Source organism: Budorcas taxicolor, chromosome 17, assembly GCF_023091745.1.
Source record: "Budorcas taxicolor isolate Tak-1 chromosome 17, Takin1.1, whole genome shotgun sequence".
In the NCBI taxonomy this organism is placed as follows: Eukaryota; Metazoa; Chordata; class Mammalia; order Artiodactyla; family Bovidae; genus Budorcas; species Budorcas taxicolor.
This window is the reverse complement of record NC_068926.1, coordinates 52799372-52817061: the sequence shown is the minus strand read 5'-3', so window position 1 is coordinate 52817061 and position 17690 is coordinate 52799372. Positions and strand designations below refer to the sequence as shown.

Below are 17690 nucleotides of genomic sequence, written 5' to 3'. Positions count from 1 at the left end.
ATAGAAAGAGTGCTGGGACGGCTCCAGTAGACAGGGTCAAGAGTGAACCTGAAGGAAATTAGTTTTGAGCTAGAATATGAATGAAGATGCCACTGAACTGACCATTCCTTTTGAACTGACTCAGAGATTTTAAACTTTTGATATTAAACTTGATCTCAAGTACTTAAAACAGTCATCTTTTAAAATTACAGCAACCTCAAAAGTGGCTTACAAAAATTTCCCTTTGTACCATATTTAACTGTCATCCTTTTGGTGCTGCCCTAAAATCTGACTGTTCTATTGACACTATGTCAATATTACTAGAATGTACTAGAGGACGAAATACTAGATCTCTTTATAGAAAAGTAGGGACTTCCCTGGTGGTCCATCGGTTAAGAATCCAATGCAGGGGATGTGGATTCGATCCCTGGTTGGGGATCTGAGATCCTGCATGCCATGGGGCAACTAAGCCCTCATGCCACGACTGCCGCCCTCACATGCCTCAACCGGAGAACCTGGGCTCTGCAACTAAGACCCAACACAGTCAAAAAAATAAGAGAGATAAACATATATCACCTTCTTTTTTTTTTTTGCTTTTGTTACACGAAGGATTCTATAAATGTGACAGTCTAAATACGATTAATTTTTCAATTTCCTGATGACCATCTGATTTTACCCTAACTGTATGCACCCACACATATATACATATAATGCAGTATTTGTTTATTTTTTAAACTTAATTTTGTTTTAATTTTTGACCATGCCATACTGGATTTGGGATCTAAGTTCTAACTGTATGCACCCACACATATATACATATAATGCAGTATTTGTTTATTTTTTAAACTTAATTTTGTTTTAATTTTTGACCATGCCATACAGCATTTGGGATCTAAGTTCCCTGACCAGGGATCAAACCTGTGCCCTCTGCATTGGAAGCACAGAGTCTTAACCAGTGGACCACCAGGGAAGTCCCGATAAGGTATTTTTAAATTGAGGTCTATACATTGGTTTTTGTACATAATGCTATTGCACACTTAATAGACTATAATATACTACCATATAAACATAACTTTTATATGCACTGGAAAACCAAAGTATTTATGTAATTCACTTTATTATGATATTCCCTTTATTGCAGTGGTTTGAAACTTAACCTACAGTATCTCAGAGGTCTGCCTGTATAACCATTAGTATCTGGTTTTAAAATGATCAAGACATTTGAATAGGCATTTCATGGAAAACTGGCCAATGAATTTACAAAAAAGTTCTCATTCGTAAATTAGGGAAATGCAAACGAAAATTAAGACCATAATGAGACTTCTTACACTTAACAGACTGGCGAAAAATATCAGGTACTGGTAAAATTGTGGAGCAAGGGAAGATTCACTGACTGCTAGTGGGAGAGTCAATTAGTACAACTACTTTGGAAAAATCACGTGACAATTCTGGTAAAGTTGAAGATATACCAAGCTATGGCTCTGCATTTCCCTTTCTGGAAGTATACTCCCACTTCAATATGCAAGTGAATTACCTAAAAGTGAAGTGAAAGTGTTAGTCACTCAGACGTGTCTGACTCTTTGCAACCCCATGGACTGTAGCCCACTCGGCTATGTCCATGGAATTGTACAGACGAGGATACTGGAGTGGGTGGCCATTCCATTCTCCAGGGAATCTTCCTGACCCAGGGATCCAACCCAGGTCTATCTGAGCCACTAGGGAAGTCCTCAGGATCTTACTAATAAGTAGACTGTGATACAGTAGGTCTGTGGCCTAGTTCAGTTCAGTTCAGTCGCTCAGTCGTGTCCGACTCTTTGCAACCCCATGAATCGCAGCATGCCAGGCCTCCCTGTTCATCACCATCTCCCGGAGTTCACTCAGACTCACGTCCATTGAGCCCGTGATGCCATCCAGCCATCTCATCCTCGGTCGTCCCCTTCTCCTCCTGCCCCCAATCCCTCCCAGCATCAGAGTCTTTTCCAATGAGTCAACTCTTCGCATGAGGTGGCCAAAGTATTGGAGTTTCAGCTTTAGCATCATTCCTTCCAAAGAAATCCCAGGGCTGATCTCCTTCAGAATGGACTGGTTGGATCTCCTTGCAGTCCAAGGGACTCTTCAAGAGTCTTCTCCAACACCACAGTTCAAAAGCATCAATTCTTCAGCGCTCAGCTTTCTTCACAGTCCAACTCTCACATCCATACATGACCACAGGAAAAACCATAGCCTTGACTAGACAGACCTTAGTCGGCAAAGTAATGTCTCTGCTTTTGAATATACTATCTAGGTTGGTCGTAACTTTTCTTCCAAGGAGTAAGCGTCTTTTAATTTCATGGCTGCAGTCACCATCTGCAGTGATTTTGGAGCCCCAAAAATAAAGTCTGACACTGTTTCCCCATCTATTTGCTATGAAGTGATGGGACCAGATGTCGTATCTTCGTTTTCTGAATGTTGAGCTTTAAGCCAACTTTTTCACTCTCCTCTTTCACTTTCATCAACAGGCTTTTTAGCTCCTCTTCACTTTCTGCCATAAGGGTGTCACCTGCATACCTGAGGTTATTGATATTTCTCTCGGCAATCTTGATTCCAGCTTGTGTTTCTTCCAGTCCAGCATTTCTCATGATGTACTCTGCATATAAGTTAAATAAGCAGGGTGACAATATACAGCCTTGACGTACTCCTTTTCCTATTTGGAACCAGCCTGTCGTTCCATGTCCAGTTCTAACTGTTGCTTCCTGACCTGCATACAGATTTCTCAAGAGGCAGGTTACGTGGTCTGGTATTCCCATCTCTTTGAGAATTTTCCACAGTTTCTTGTGATCCACACAGTCAAAGGCTTTGGCATAGTCAATAAAGCAGAAATAGATGTGTTTCTGGAACTCTCTTGCTTTTTCCATGATCCAGCAGATGTTGGCAATTTGATCTCTGGTTCCTCTGCCTTTTCTAAAACCAACTTGAACATCAGGGAGTTCACGGTTCACGTATTGCTGAAGGCTGGCTTGGAGAATTTTGAGCATTACTTTACTAGCATGTGAGATGAGTGCAATTGTGTGGTAGTTTGAGCATTCTTTGGCATTGCCTTTCTTTGGGATTGGAATGAAAACTGACCTTTTCCAGTCCTGTGGCCACTGCTGAGTTTTCCAAATTTGCTGGCGTATTGAGTGCAGCACTTTAAATCTGCGTATTTAACAAGTTCACAGTTGATATTGGTGCTGCTGGTCTGAGGGACCACGTTTTATTTAGAAGCTCTTGTAAAAGCATAAAGATGCTTGTGCAAGAATATTCAGGGCAGCATCGTTCATAATAGCTGTGAAGTGGAAACAGTCCAAATGACCATTAATAGTAGAGTGTATAAGTAAATGTTGACATAATCATATAATGTTATTATGTAGGAATGATAGTGCACAAGGAGGAGTTACACGGCCCCATGGACACATCTCAGGATCATAATCTTTTTATTTTTTGGCCCTGCAGTGCAGCTTGTGGTATCTTAGTAACCAGACCAGGGATCAAACCTATGCCCTTGGCAGTGAAAGGGCAGAGTCCTAACCACTGGACCACTAGAGAATTCACAGAATCATAATCTTAAGTGAAAAACAGCAAACAGAATTCACACAATTAAACTATTTTTAGGGATGTGATCAAAGATAGTAAGGTGAAAGTGAAGTCACTCAGTTGTGTCCGACTCTTTGAGACTCGCCCACCAAGCTCCTCTGTCCATGGGATTCTCCAGGCAAGAATACTGGAGTGGGTTGCCATTTCCTTCTCCAGGGGATCTTCCCGGCCCAGGGATTGAAGCCAGGTCTCCCACATTGCAGGCAGACGCTTTAGCCTCTGCACCAAAACTGTAATAAAAAACAAGGAAATGAGTAAGCTCAGGATGGCGGCTGGCAGGTGGGAGATTGGAGAGGCTGCTCAGGAAGTGACATGCAGGGCTCTGGGTTGCTGCTAGTGCTCTGCTTCTTGACCAGGGTACAGTAGCGTGCATTTTGTAATAAAACCTTTTCAAAGAAGAATTAACCTTTGAAAGATTCCTTAGCACCCTTACTTTTTAACCATTGCCTGAAAATAATCTCCCTCAGGTGAACTACATAAAAGAACTGAAATAATCAAGTCACTCACAAAGAAGGTAAAAAGCCTTGAATCGAACCAAATTGAATGCCAGAGTACTCTTCAGAAGACTCAACTACAGCTTCAGGAGATGGCCCAAAAGGCAACCCATTCCTCTCTCCTCTCTGAAGACCTTGAGGTTGGTTTTATTTTTTTAGTTAATTAATTTTTTATTAGAGTATAATTGCTTTACAATGTTGTGTTAGTTTCTGCTGTACGACAAAGTCAATCGGTGAGACTGGTTTTCAGATAAGTTTCGCTAGCCCAAATTCTGTTTGTGTTTCAGTTTTAAAGTAGTTCATAAACTTAAATATTTCCATTAAATGTGTGTGTGTGTATAAAAGTATACCCATCCATTCAGCGTCCCAGTTTTATGCTGATGGTGAGCTTTGGTTAGCCCCTAGTGTTGCTTTGTCTTGAAGATGAAGCTTCATTACAGCTCTTTCTTAATTGTTAGGCCATTTGTTTGGTAGCATCCTTCATTTTATCAATAGTGGGTTAATTTAAAAAGTCTGTCTCAAGGTCTGAGATCAGTATCATCACGCAGCTTCAAATTATGTGTCCTGAATAACTGTGTCTAATCTGATGGAACAGATATCTACCTCATGTTAGTGGCATATTGGGAACAAAATGTCAGGGTGGTCTTTCAGTTTTCAGTCCTGGCTGATGAGTCATCAAATATCTTTTGAGCTCATGCTTTTTTGAGAGGCACAGTGAGAAAGCCTTTTTAAAAATATTTATTTATTTATCTTTTTTTTACTGTACTGGGTCTTTGTTGCTGCATGGGTTCTTCTCTAGTTTCAGAGAGTGGAGGCTGCTCTCTCGTTGTGGTACACGGGCTTCTCATTGCGGTAGCTTCTCTTGTTTGAGAGCAAGGGCCCTAGGGTGGACAGGCTTCAGTAGGTGCAGCTCACGGGCTCAGCGGTCGTGGTGCATGTGGGATCTTCCTGGACCAGGGATCACATCCATTGGCAGATGGATTTTTACCACTGAGCCTCTAGGGAAGCCTGAGAAAGCCTTTTTTGCTGTTGTTGTTACTGCCTTCATGTTCTTGTTTCATAATGATACCAGTATAGATCTTGGTAATATAGTGAATCTTAATAACTCATAATAATTATATAGATTTTATTTTATGTCTTAAATTTTTTTTTTCAGATTACTCTTCTAGACAGATTCTAGCTATAAAATAAGTGAAAACTATTAATGGAATCTCTTGATGTGAAAGTGAAAGTCACTCAGTCCTGTCTGACTCTTTGCGACCCCCATGAACTATACAGTCCATGGAATTCTCCAGGCCAGGATACTGGAGTGGATAGCCTTTCTCTTCTCCAGGGGATCTTCCCAACCCAGGGATTGAACCCAGGTCTCCCACATTGCAGGCGGATTCTTTACCAACTGAGCCACAAGGAAAGCCCAGAATCTCTTGATATGTTGAATTAAAAAATGGAAGTATGTTAGTCAGCTTGGGCTGCCATAACAAAATACCATAGACTGGGGGAAGGCTTAAAAAACAGAGATTTTTTTCCTCACAGTTCTGCAGATTAGAAGTTGAAGATCATGGTGCCAGCCTGGTTGGTTTCTGGTGAGGGCTCTCTTCTTGACTTGTAAATGGAATGGTCACCTTCTTACCATGTCCTCGTGTGACAGGGAGAGAGACAGCACCTGAGCACATTCTCTGGTATCTTTTCTTCTGAGGGCTCTGATCCCATCCTGAGGGCCCCACCCTCATGACCTCATCTAAACCTAATTCCCTCTCAAAGGCTCCCCGCTCCCGGCAAACACCATCACATTAGAAGTTAGGGCTTCGGCATATGCATTTGAGGGGACATGCAGTTCAGTCTGTCGCAGGGAGATTTTTTTCTTTTTTTAAATTAATAAACTTTGTCTTAGAGAAGTTTTAGGTTCATAGCAAAATTGGGTGGAATGTACAGAGATTTCTCATAGACACCCCCAGCCCCGCCCCGGCCCCCAGCTAGCCTCCTCCACTGTCGACATCGTGGATCCCAGTAGAACTGATACATTTGTTGTAGCCAGTGACATGTCATTGCCACATCACTGGGTGAGACGTGGAAGCCCACAGTTTACGTTAGGGTTCACTCTTGGTGTTGTACATTCTGTGGGTTTCTACAAATAACGACCTGTATCCACCATTGTAATATCATGCAAAATACTTTCCCAACCCTAAAAACCCTCTCTGCTCTGTCCTCCTTTCTTGCAGTCCCTTGCAACCCCTGATCTCATAGTTTTGCCTTTTCCAGAATGTCATGTAGTTGAAACCATAGAGTATGTAGCCTTTTCAGATTGGCTTCTTTCACTTAGTAATACGCATTTCAGTTTCCTCCATCACATCTAGATCTATGATTTTAAAAATCCCTGATGAGTGAGAATACCTCAATGTGAAGTTATTTCAACATAAAAAAAGATGCACAGAAGTTCTTCAGTTCAGTTCATTTGCTCAGTCGTGTCCGACTCTTTGCGACCCCATGAGTCGAAACACGCCAGGCCTTCCTGTCTATCACCAACTCCCGGAGTTCACTCAGACTCACGTCCATCGAGTCAGTGATGCCATCCAGCCATCTCATCCTCTGTCGTCCCCTTCTCCTCCTGCCTCCAATCCCTCCCAGCATCAGAGTCGTTTCCAGTAAGTCAACTCTTCGCATGAGGTGGCCAAAGTACTGGAGTTTCAGCTTCAGCATCATTCCCTCCAAAGAAATCCCAGGGCTGATCTCCTTCAGAATGGACTGGTTGGATCTCTTTGCAGTCCAAGGGACTCTCAAGAGTCTTCTCCAACACCACAGTTCAAACGCATCAGTTCTTCTTTATTTTAGCAAAGGAAATCTCTCACTAATCCAGTTGCCGTTCATTCTTCCGTTCGTGTTCCTCTTTCTCACCAACCGGAAAGTATACATAAAAGGCCATTAGGAAGTAGGCATGTTTATAAACATAACTGATAGAATTCAGAAGGGAATCATAAGCACTGAGAGGATGATGGGGAAATAGACGTTTGTGTTGCTTTTTGATGACTGCTTAAATAGCTCACTTTGTTACTGAAAAGGTTAAAGAAAAAACAGAAAGATTGAGCACAGATTATGGCTGGTGAGAGTAGTGAAAGCTTTTAAATGACTGGGCTAGTATTTTGTGTTTTTTGCCTTGTAGGCTAGAAATGAAAATCTCAGCAACACATTAGTGGAACTTTCTGCTCAAGTGGGACAACTGCAAGCTCGTGAACAGGCTCTCACCACCATGATAAAGCTGAAGGTAATTCAGAATAATGATACCTCTATGTGCCAGGCACCTTGTGATCGATAAAGTATAGTCATGTACCTTATCTCACTTAAGTCCCACAGTGACCCAGATAGGTTGAACTATCTATATTATTCTCTTTTTTTTTTTTAATTCTGGTTTTAGAAATGAGGGAAACAAGTTTAAAATGATATGCCGAAGGCATTAAGAGGAGGCAGAACTCCACTGTGGGTTTCAGTCTTCAAGGCCTGTTCCATCTGATCACAAAGTTCCATCTCCTGCATCCCAACCCCTGTCGGTTTTTTAATGATCTGCCCCAACCCTATTTTTTCCATAAATCCTCTTAACGTGAGATATGCAAACTGTGAAGTGTTTTAGGAATGCATATATGATGCTACCACAGAAACCTTTGTCCTTAAGCAAAGGTGAAACCTGCTGATAATCGATATTCCCTGTGAGTGGTGGGGGGAGTACTTTTACTTATTATTTTTATACCTTCAGGTGTTATTTGAATTGCTTTTCAACAAGCAGATAGATACCTTTTACATAATTAAAACAACCACTTCAACAATAAGAGGTTCTGGCTTGGGTAGTTTTGGGATGAGGTCTTGGAGTCTGTCGTCTTAAGAAGCTGAAAAGAAGGAAAGGAGGAGAGGGCCTCTGGGATTTATCTGTAATCCAGAAAATACAGCCCCCTCCAGGGCCACCAGTCCTCCTATCGCTTGCTATTATAGTTTCATAGGTAATCAAATGTTTGGTTCTAGACTTTCTGAGACTGCAAACTGGTGGTTCATGCATGGTTTTGGGGGCCAGCCAGCCAAATTCAAATCAAAACTCTGTCACTGACTTGTGCTGTGTTTAGTCACTCAGTCGTGTCCGACTCTTTGTGACCCCATGGACTGTAGCCCACCAGGTTTCTCTGTCCATGGGATTCCCCAGGCAAGCATACTGGAGTGGGTTGCCATGCCCTCCTCCAGGGGATCTTCCCACCCCAGGGATCAAACCCAGGTCTCCTGCAGTGTAGGTGGATTCTTTATCTCCTGAGCCACCAGGGAAGCCCAGGTTGTGTAACTGTGGCCAATTTCCTGTCGACTCCTCTGTCATGTGGGTAGTAACAATATTTCTTACCTCAGATAGTTACTGTGAGGCTTAAATGAGTTAACACATGGAAAGCGCTGGATTGAAATTGGGTACACAATTACATGACATGGTCTTTTTTTCTTTTTTAGTTTTTATTAGAGTACAGTTAGGGCTTCCCTGGTGGCACAGAGGTAAAGCCTCTGCCTACAATGTGGGAGACCCAGGTTTGATCCCTGGGTCAGGAATATCCCCTGGAGAAGGAAATGGCAACCCACTCCAGTACTCTTGCCTGGAAAATTCCTCGGGCTACAATCCGTGGGGTCGCAAAGAGTCGGACACAACTGAGCCACTTCACTTTCACTTTTCACAGTTGATTTACCATGTTCTGTGTTTTAAGTGTATATCAAAGTAAATCAGTTATATATACACATATAGCCACTCCTTTGTAGATTCTTTTCCCATATAGGCCATTACAGAGTAGTGAATAGAGTTCCCTGTGTTGGACAGCAGATTCTTACTAGTTACCTATTCTATATATAGTAGTATGTACACATCAGTCCCAATCCCACAGTTTATCCCTACTCCACAATGAGATTTCAGTAAGTGTCATCTTGTTTAGTTGGCATTTTAAAATGTAACAGTTTTCAAATTTGGGTTTTAGGACAAAGATATTATTGAGGCAGTCAATCACATTGCTGACTGTTCGGGTAAATTTAAATTGTTAGAGCATGCCTTACGTGATGCTAAGATGGTGGAGACCTGTATTGTGAAAGAAAAGCAAGATTATAAGCAGAAATTGAAGGCACTTAAGATTGAAGTCAATAAATTAAAAGGTAAGGAAGAGGCCTGAATATAGGTGTTTTATCTTGGGAATGTATTTCTTCATTTGAGTTCACTTAATCTGATAACTGGGAAGAGGTCTGTTGTTAGCATTAGGTCCCATCATGAAATGTTCATTTCATTTGTATAGAATTATGCAGCAGTTTTTGTGTTACAAGATAAATAGCAAGAGTTGGGGAAAACTGCCTAATGCATTATATTTAAAAAATAATCCTGCCTTTGCTGTACCAGTTAACTATTGCTACTATATGCCTTGTGGCAACCAACGATGGTATCTCAGTGGTGTCCTTTGATAAACTCATTTATCTGGAAGCCACTAGGGAATTGGCTGATCTCTGTTGGGCCCATTGGAGCATCTTTTCCCTGGCTGGGTAGTGTGGGCATTTCTTCCCATGGTGAAGGCAGAAACTTAAGAGAGGAAGCAGAAGGAAGCCTGGCACACCATCACTTGCCCTTCATTCTGCACCACAGTGAATCACATGGCTGAACCCAGAGTCAGGCAATGGAAAAATATCCTCTGCCCTTTTGTGGAAGAAATTAAAAAAAAAAAAAATTGAGGAATGATTGCAGGGAGGGATAAGGAGTTGCTACCTACAACACAGACTACCAGAGTGGCTGTTCAGTGGATGTTCTGTTTTGGGGAGAATTCCTTTTGTGTCCTCCTTTTTCTGTTTTAATTCTCACAGTAACTCCATGGTTTATTCTACTCCTGGAAGTTTTCTAATGAAACAAAGGTTGGGTACAGCAGATAGGTTAGTGCTACATGCTTGGAGGTGGATCTAGGTGATAGAGTAAAAATTTGCATTTGTCTTCAGAGGGTACAGGGGGAGGCCCACTTGTCTCTGGCTTTTCCCAGTTGTATCGAAGAAGAAGCTGTTGGATTCGGGAGCTATCTGGGTCTTACTTCCACACCCAGATGATTGGATTTGTAAGTGGTCATCAGTTAGACGTGAGGACTAACTCTTACAGTGGAACAGGCAGCCTTAGAATGACAAAGCGGTGCAATGGCATGGTTACTCCGCCTCTATCCTAGGCGGGGCCCCTTGTGAGGCAGGGAGTTACTGTTGAAATTGGGAAAGGTTATTGTGACAGATTTAGTTTAAAAGAGTCCACCTGCTAAAATCTTGTTCTAATGATGCCCTGATTCTTGGCAAATGATAATTTTGTGTCCATTTGTAGCTTCATCTAAAACCATAATCGTACTATTAGCCCCTTGACAGCAGGGACGGACTCTAATAACACAGCCCTTGGAGTATATTGCAGGCATTCAGTAAATTTAGTGAATGTTATGTATACCTAGGTAAGATTAAAAGTAAAAAGAAGTCTGTTTTATCAACTTTTATGCCTTATTTTAGAAATTTAACATTTGTTTAAAAAATATAAAATAAAAACAGGGTCATGGATAGTGGGCCAGAGAGTAAGGGACAGAGACTCATTTAGTTTGGGCGCGCTGGAAGGACATCTTTACAGAGAACATTTGAGCTGAAACTTGGATGATGGGAAGAACTAGTCATGTAAAAATCTAGGCCAAGAGCTTCCAGGCAGAAGAAACAGCAAATGCAAAAGCCCTGGGGTGGGTTCGGAGATCGGGGCAAGTGAAAGGAACAGATTGAAAGGTCGGCCAGGCTGTACAGGGCTTAAGGGTATGAGTTTATATTTCATCCTAAATGTAGTATGAGGGCTTTTAGCAGAGAAGTGATGCCAGCAGATGGCCCTGATGGCTCTGTGGACATCAAGCTGCAATGGAAGAGGCAAGGTTTGTGCAGGGAGACAGTGGGAGCCTTGGCCAGGATCACTGCCAAGCATGCAGTGAAATGTCAGATATGGGACATTTTGGCTGTAGATCCAATAGGACTTCATATGGATTGGAAGTGGGTGCTAAGGACATGAGAGGTATTCACAGTGTATATTCCTCTAGAAACTAGTATTTATTTGAGGACTTTCTCCCCCTTCTATTTGTGAAGAGGATCTAAATGAAAAGACAACAGAAAATAATGAACAACGAGAAGAGATCATTCGCCTCAAGCAAGAGAAGAGTTGCCTGCATGACGAATTGGTCTTTACTGGTAAAAATAGATTGTTTGTTTAAGTGATTGAATCGTTATATATATTTTGTAACCTGTACTTTCTTTGGTACTACCATGGTGGGCTAAATGAACTGCCTGCCTCAAAATACTATATGTATTTATGTAGTTAATTTTAACACCCTTTGAGAAACGAAGAGAGACCATGCAGGACATTTTAAAGCTGTCATCATACTTCCCAGTTAACTCAGTTTTCCCTTCTGTAAAATGAGGAGCTGCTCTCCCTTCCAGCTTGAGTATGTGACTATACTTCTTACTAAAAATGCAACACTTGGCTTAAAAATTCATTAAGGAAGAATCTTATGAGCCAAAGAAGGGAGGATGTTCATACTTCTGCAAACACTAGGTAAAAATTAGGAATTCAACATTTTTTTAGTTTTCCAAATAAATCACCCATAATTATTACAGTTGGAAAACTTCATGTGTTTTGTTACATCAGTATGACCCCAAAATAATAAAATTGGAGATGAGTTGTTCATGATTTGAAAGCAAGTTTGTCAATAATATGTAATGTAAAAATTGTACACACACTTCTCCACCGGGTGCCATATTCTCCTGCACTTTTAACCCCAACTTACCCCAGTATGTTAGAGTGTGTAGCCCCTCCTTTCTCTACTCCCAACTGAGAATCACTGATATATAGATCTGATCCATATATGGCTAGATCTGATCCATATTATGTCCCTGCCAGCCAAGATTTTTTTGGACTTTAATTCTGGTAGTTTGTATTAAGAAAATCATAGATTTGGAGATAAAATTCCAAATAGAAATTAAATGAACATTTTTGGGTCTACACATACATACCCTCAATGTTCTTCCTTCTAGGAAGAGAATACATTTCTATAAGTTAAAGGACAGGATACAGTATTACATTTTTTTTTTTTCGAATAAAGTGGAATTCTTAATTTTAATCTCGTGTGATTAAGATAGGAGAAATGCAGTTTTCTACCACTAGAGGTCACTATTTCTGTTATTTCTAGGGCCATACAGCATGCACGCATCTAAAGATACATATATAAAGTTATACGTATATTTGGATGTATACCTAAAGATACGTATATTTGTGGCTTTACAGTTGAATTCACACAGTCTTTGGATCAGTGTATATGTGCCAGGCACTCTGTTAGTGACCAGGAAGCACAAGGCCCACAGAGAATTTAGTGTTATACAAATGCTATGAAAGGTCAGAGGATGGAGAAAAGTTTACAAGATATTTTAATAAATAACCTCCTTTTCTTTTGGTTCATCTATTTTTACTCATTCTGTTAGGTATTACTAGGTAAAGTATATGTAATTTGTTAGCTAATATTCCAATAAATCCATTTTGTGAAATAATTTTTTAAATCATTTTCTAAGCTGATTTCTTAAACATTTTTTCTGCTCAAACCACTGTCTCAGAACAATTCTTGTATGCTTAAATGATAAAAGTGAATTATGCCTAAAAATAATTTTTAAAGGCTTACTGCTAAGTCGCTTCAGTCATGTCCGACTCTGTGCGACCCCATAGACGGCAGCCCACGAGGCTCCCCTGTCCCTGGGATTTTCCAGGCAAGAACACTGGAGTGGGTTGCCATTTCCTTCGCCAGTGCATGAAAGTGAAAAGTCAAAGTGAAGTCGCTCAGTCGTGTCCAATTCTTTGCGACCCCATGGACTGCAGCCCACCAGGCTCCTCCGTCTATGGGATTTTCCAGGCGAGAGTACTGGAGTAGGGTGCCATCGCCTTCTCCGTTTAAAGGCTAAACGTGATAATATGCTCTCAGGTGCCATGGGTGAAAATTAACACATTTTATTCGAGATTGGAAGATGCCTTAGAAATGTACTTTTAATTCAAAACTTCATTTTCCCTCTTATTGAAGTTCTTCACATAGGCTTAGAGACAGGTTTCATTTATACATGTTGCTTATAAGAAGTTTTTTTTAAAAAAAAAACACGATGCTAGTTTACATTTCTGTGGTCCTGAGAGTTCTGTAAGACTGAGTGAAGGTCTTTCAGGCAGTAAAAGGCATAGCGGCCTGACCGGAGCTCAGCAGGTCCAGACTGCCAGCGCCCCTGCCTTTATGCTGTTGTCCTTAGGCTGCCTGGCTTAGGCAGGTGTCAGCAGAGAGTTCCGTATCTCTTTGATTTCAGTAACCAATGTGTGAAAGTAGGCAGACCCACTCCACTTTGGTCCCTAGATAATCCAGCCATGTAGGAAAGTGTCAGATCTAAGGAAACAATTCTGTTTTATGCAGCAGTAGATTATTCTAAAGACAGATTAAGGCAGTACTGAAATACATTTAGAATTGCCCTTTCAATGCCAGATAAAGTCATTAGCTTTTGTTTAGGGGGCCGTGCTGTGCCCTAAAGAAGTATCGCTAAACACTGCGAAGGCACCAGCATGTTAGATGCTGTTGAAAATGAGAGGTGGGTAGAACAGAGAGCAGCCAGGAGGCCTAGACGCCCGATAGGCATCACTTCCCCTGTGAAAGGCGCTATGGCCCCTCTTTTATTGTTTTCTTTGTGCATAGGATTGAATTCATACAAGCTAAATGGGGCTTCATAAATATTGCAAGTGCACTACTTTTTTAGGCTTTCGTTATGGTGTTGACTCATCTAATGCAAGGAAATAAATTCAGAAATGAGGAGAGGTAGTAGTTTAAACCCAAGGCGGTGGCTTTCACTGTGCCATGTCCTCCATTCTGTGCACGTGGATTACCTTTTTGAAATAAGATGATGCTGCAGACCCGGGTTGGAAGGGCTGAGCATTAAGCGTGTTTGGGTAGGAGGTGGTGGCTTTTCACAGGTCACTCCTCATGCTTTATTCCACCTGGCCCTGCTCTGATTACCAGCAAGCACTTGGCAGAAAAGCTGTCTAGGTAGCGTCTCCATCCCCAGCAAAGCTCATGCCTTTGTCCTTGGATGGTTTCTGTGATGTTCCAAATGTAAAGCAACGATAAAATAAATATTTGTATTCTCCATCCATGAGGAAAATGACCCGTGGAAAAGGAACTATTAATAAACCGTAGGAGTTGCACATTTTGATTTAGGCTGCATCTGATTGACTCAAAATCCATTCATGTAATAAAGGGCTATTTTGTGCATTTCATTTGAACTTCTTATAAAGATAGTAGGGTTTTTTTAGGTGAAACATTTATTGTTGATCTCTCACTTCTGTGTGAATGACATGATTTCTCATTAAGCATAATACTAATATTTTTTTCTGGTGCAAGACTTTATATAGCACTTCAGATCTTTCCTTTCTGTGGGTTCTCATTTGCCAAGTTCTGAAACCGTTTTAAAAATATTGACTTCTCATACTCCAACTCTAGTAATAATGAAGTATCCCAATTTCAGCAGAATGTTTCTGATCTTTATAAAAGAATGAAGATTTTTTTTAAAAAAAATACCTCTTTTTCTTTCTGAGCTAGGAAATTGAGTGTAATACTCAAGTATATATTCAAGACAATTCTGAATCTTAATTACCTATCAGATAAAAAGAATTTTCAAGAAATAGAAAGTCTGTAAAGGAGTCCTGGGCTTTCCTTCAAATGGAAAGAAAAGTTTATCTACCTATGGGGTCACCTCATAGGTTCAAGTATCTGAAGTCTTTGGTTTCCAAGATCACGTAGGAATAGCCTGATTGTGAGATTATATCAGATTGACTTACATACTGAAGAAAACAGTGATTTTTTTTTTTCCTTGTAACGTTAGTTTTTTTTCTGTTGATAAAAGTAATATGTTGTTTGGATTTTTATAAGGAAAATGCATTTACAGGTTACCTGTGTAATGTGAATAAACAAAGAATAAAGTATTAAATTTTAGAGATTTAGAACTCATCCCCTCCCCCCAAAAAAGGAAAACAATTTTCTTTAATTCTTACATCTAAAAATAACTTCTTTTGATATTTCAGTGTAATATGTAAAAAAGTATAACTTCTTTTGATATTCTATCAAAAGAAAGAATAACTTTCTTTTGATATTGCCCTCAGCCTTTTTCAATGCGTATGTACATACGGACACACACACGTCATTTGATCATAGAGTTTGTAAAGTCTGGAATACTTTTTTGACTTAGCATTAATTATATTGTGAAAGTTTTCAAATTTGGTGAAGGATCTAGTTAGAAACAGATTAAACTTCCTGGGCATCCATTTTGCAATTTTAAAATTCAGAAACTAGGGGGAAAAAAATTAGCCATGTGCACATTCAGTTGTTAGAAATGAAGAGGTGTGTATTGATGTGGCTGGTGAAAAATGTTTTAATAATATTTGTTCTTAAATAGCAGAGAGAGAAAAAAGGAAAGATGAGTTACTTGATATCGCGAAGTCAAAGCAAGAGCGCATGAATGCAGAGCTGCATAATCTGAGACAGGTACGTCCCCACTCCCTCTTCACTATTCAGTGGGAAACATTTATAAACAGACATCAAATTAGGAAAAGTGTATGCCTGGTGATTTTGTTTATGGTGCTTCTGGAATCCTGACTACTTTAAAGGTGTATCAGTCGTATTAACCTCGCAGATAGAGTCTTGCTTATAGTAAAGGAGACTAGTTATACTAACAAATCTTGGTGCGAACAGGAAAAATGAAAGCTAACATACTCAGCATATGTCTTTAGCCACTGTCTGATACGTTTTAGCGTTTGAAACACCCAATTGTTGGCTTGCTTTAGCTTTGTCGTTACACTTTGTATTGATTTATCAATATCTACGGCAGATTTACGTAAAACAACAGCGTGATCTGCAGTTTCTTAATTTCAATGTGGAAAATTCTCAGGAATTAATACAGATATATGACTCAAAGATGGAGGAATCAAAGGGCATGGAATCCAGGTAAGCTTAGTAAGATGCCATTAATATGATATTGTATTTATTTCCATCATTCATCAATATTTGTTAAGTACCTACTGTGGGTCAGTACTTACTACTATTCCCTAGATAGCAGGGAGTAAATGGGAAAAAATATATGTGAGCTAATAATTATCATTTTAATCCTGGGTTGTAGTGAGACTAGATTTAGAATTTTAGGCATGATCCTAATTAAACTATTTGATAAATTTCATTAAATACATTATTTGTGGGTATGTGTTGTATAAAAGGCTTTGAGGTAAAGTAGAAATTACAGAGATGAATCATTTATTCAGAACTCTCAGTATTTTAGGCACTGGGCTAGGAATAGGGAAAATAAAGATAAACTGGGTATTATACTTATCTAAAAGAAAGAACATCAAAGAATGGTAGAAATAACTGCAGTAGAAGTTCAGCTGAGGGTGACCTCTGCTCTCAGCTTGATTTTTCCATTTTCCTTGTTAATAGAAGAAGACATCTGCTCTTACCTATAACAGGCAGTATGTGAATTAAATTCATTTCTGTAAAAGTAAAATATAAACGTATGAAAAGTGGTTTAATTGACAAGCATACAGCTGTCCCACAGTTCAGTTTAGTCCACTCATCCAACCGAATAGTGAGGAAGTGGTGGAAAGGAGGGGGCATTCAGGGGACTCCCATCTCTCCATGTAAGGGCAGAAGCTGGGCCCAGTGGCGCGCGCCTTTCCCTAGGGCCTGGGGTTCGAGGGTGGGAGTGGTCAGGAGTTGCAGGGTTTTGCTGCAGACTGGAAGGCTGGGGACTCACCCCACACTTTGCTGCATTCGCTGTGCTTTTCTTCGGGTCTTTCACTGGGGCTTCTAACACCATCGCTCTGTATCCCAGTATCTGCAGCTGCTACTAATAAACACCAGACCAAGCCGGCGATCTCCAGGAGGCAGAAGCCCCTAACCAGTTGTCTCTCTTTCCTTTTTGTACTTGATTTCCTCTGGGAGGCACCTGGCCTTAGACGATAGAGGTTATTCTTTAAGAACATAAAGTGGCCTTTCCCATTCTAGAAGGAGAATCAGAATCATATAGATTAGAACACCTGAACACATGTGACATGAGCATTTTAACAGGCAGTGTATTAAAAGGTTTATCACAAGGATTTGTATTTTATGCACATGTGTCATTTTTACTTTAGACTGGCTTTCAATACGTAGCTACATAGGTATGCAGCAGATAAATGGGATAGTAATGAATACAGTATGGTAAACACATTTGGCACTGTCCAGTTTATCTCTATACCTTGAATCCCCATTGCCTTTCAGTTCTGGCTTTAGCTCTGTTTACTGTGAAACTAATAGAATTAGGAAAAGAAATAACAGATCAGTCAACAAGTATTTACAGAACACTGAGTGTGTATTAATGACCGTGCTAGGTGCTAGGGGGATTAAAAATGCCTTCATATGTGAAAAACACCCTTAAGCATCTTTAGACAAGACATTGACATGTATGAAACAGCAAGCCATACAGTTGTAATAGGAGAGTCTGTCTCCGATTGATTAAATCATA

General features: G+C 40.3%; 1 protein-coding gene across 1 annotated transcript in view; it reads left to right on the top strand.

Moving 5' to 3' along the window:
- Positions 1-17690, top strand: part of CCDC62 (coiled-coil domain containing 62) — a 38575-nt gene that overhangs the window by 2229 nt on the left and 18656 nt on the right. The window contains exons 3-8 of the mRNA XM_052654831.1: positions 4059-4225; positions 7243-7344; positions 9071-9242; positions 11214-11315; positions 15594-15682; positions 16026-16141. Coding sequence (XP_052510791.1) covers positions 4059-4225; positions 7243-7344; positions 9071-9242; positions 11214-11315; positions 15594-15682; positions 16026-16141 — 748 coding nt within the window. The remainder of the gene's footprint in view (positions 1-4058; positions 4226-7242; positions 7345-9070; positions 9243-11213; positions 11316-15593; positions 15683-16025; positions 16142-17690) is intronic.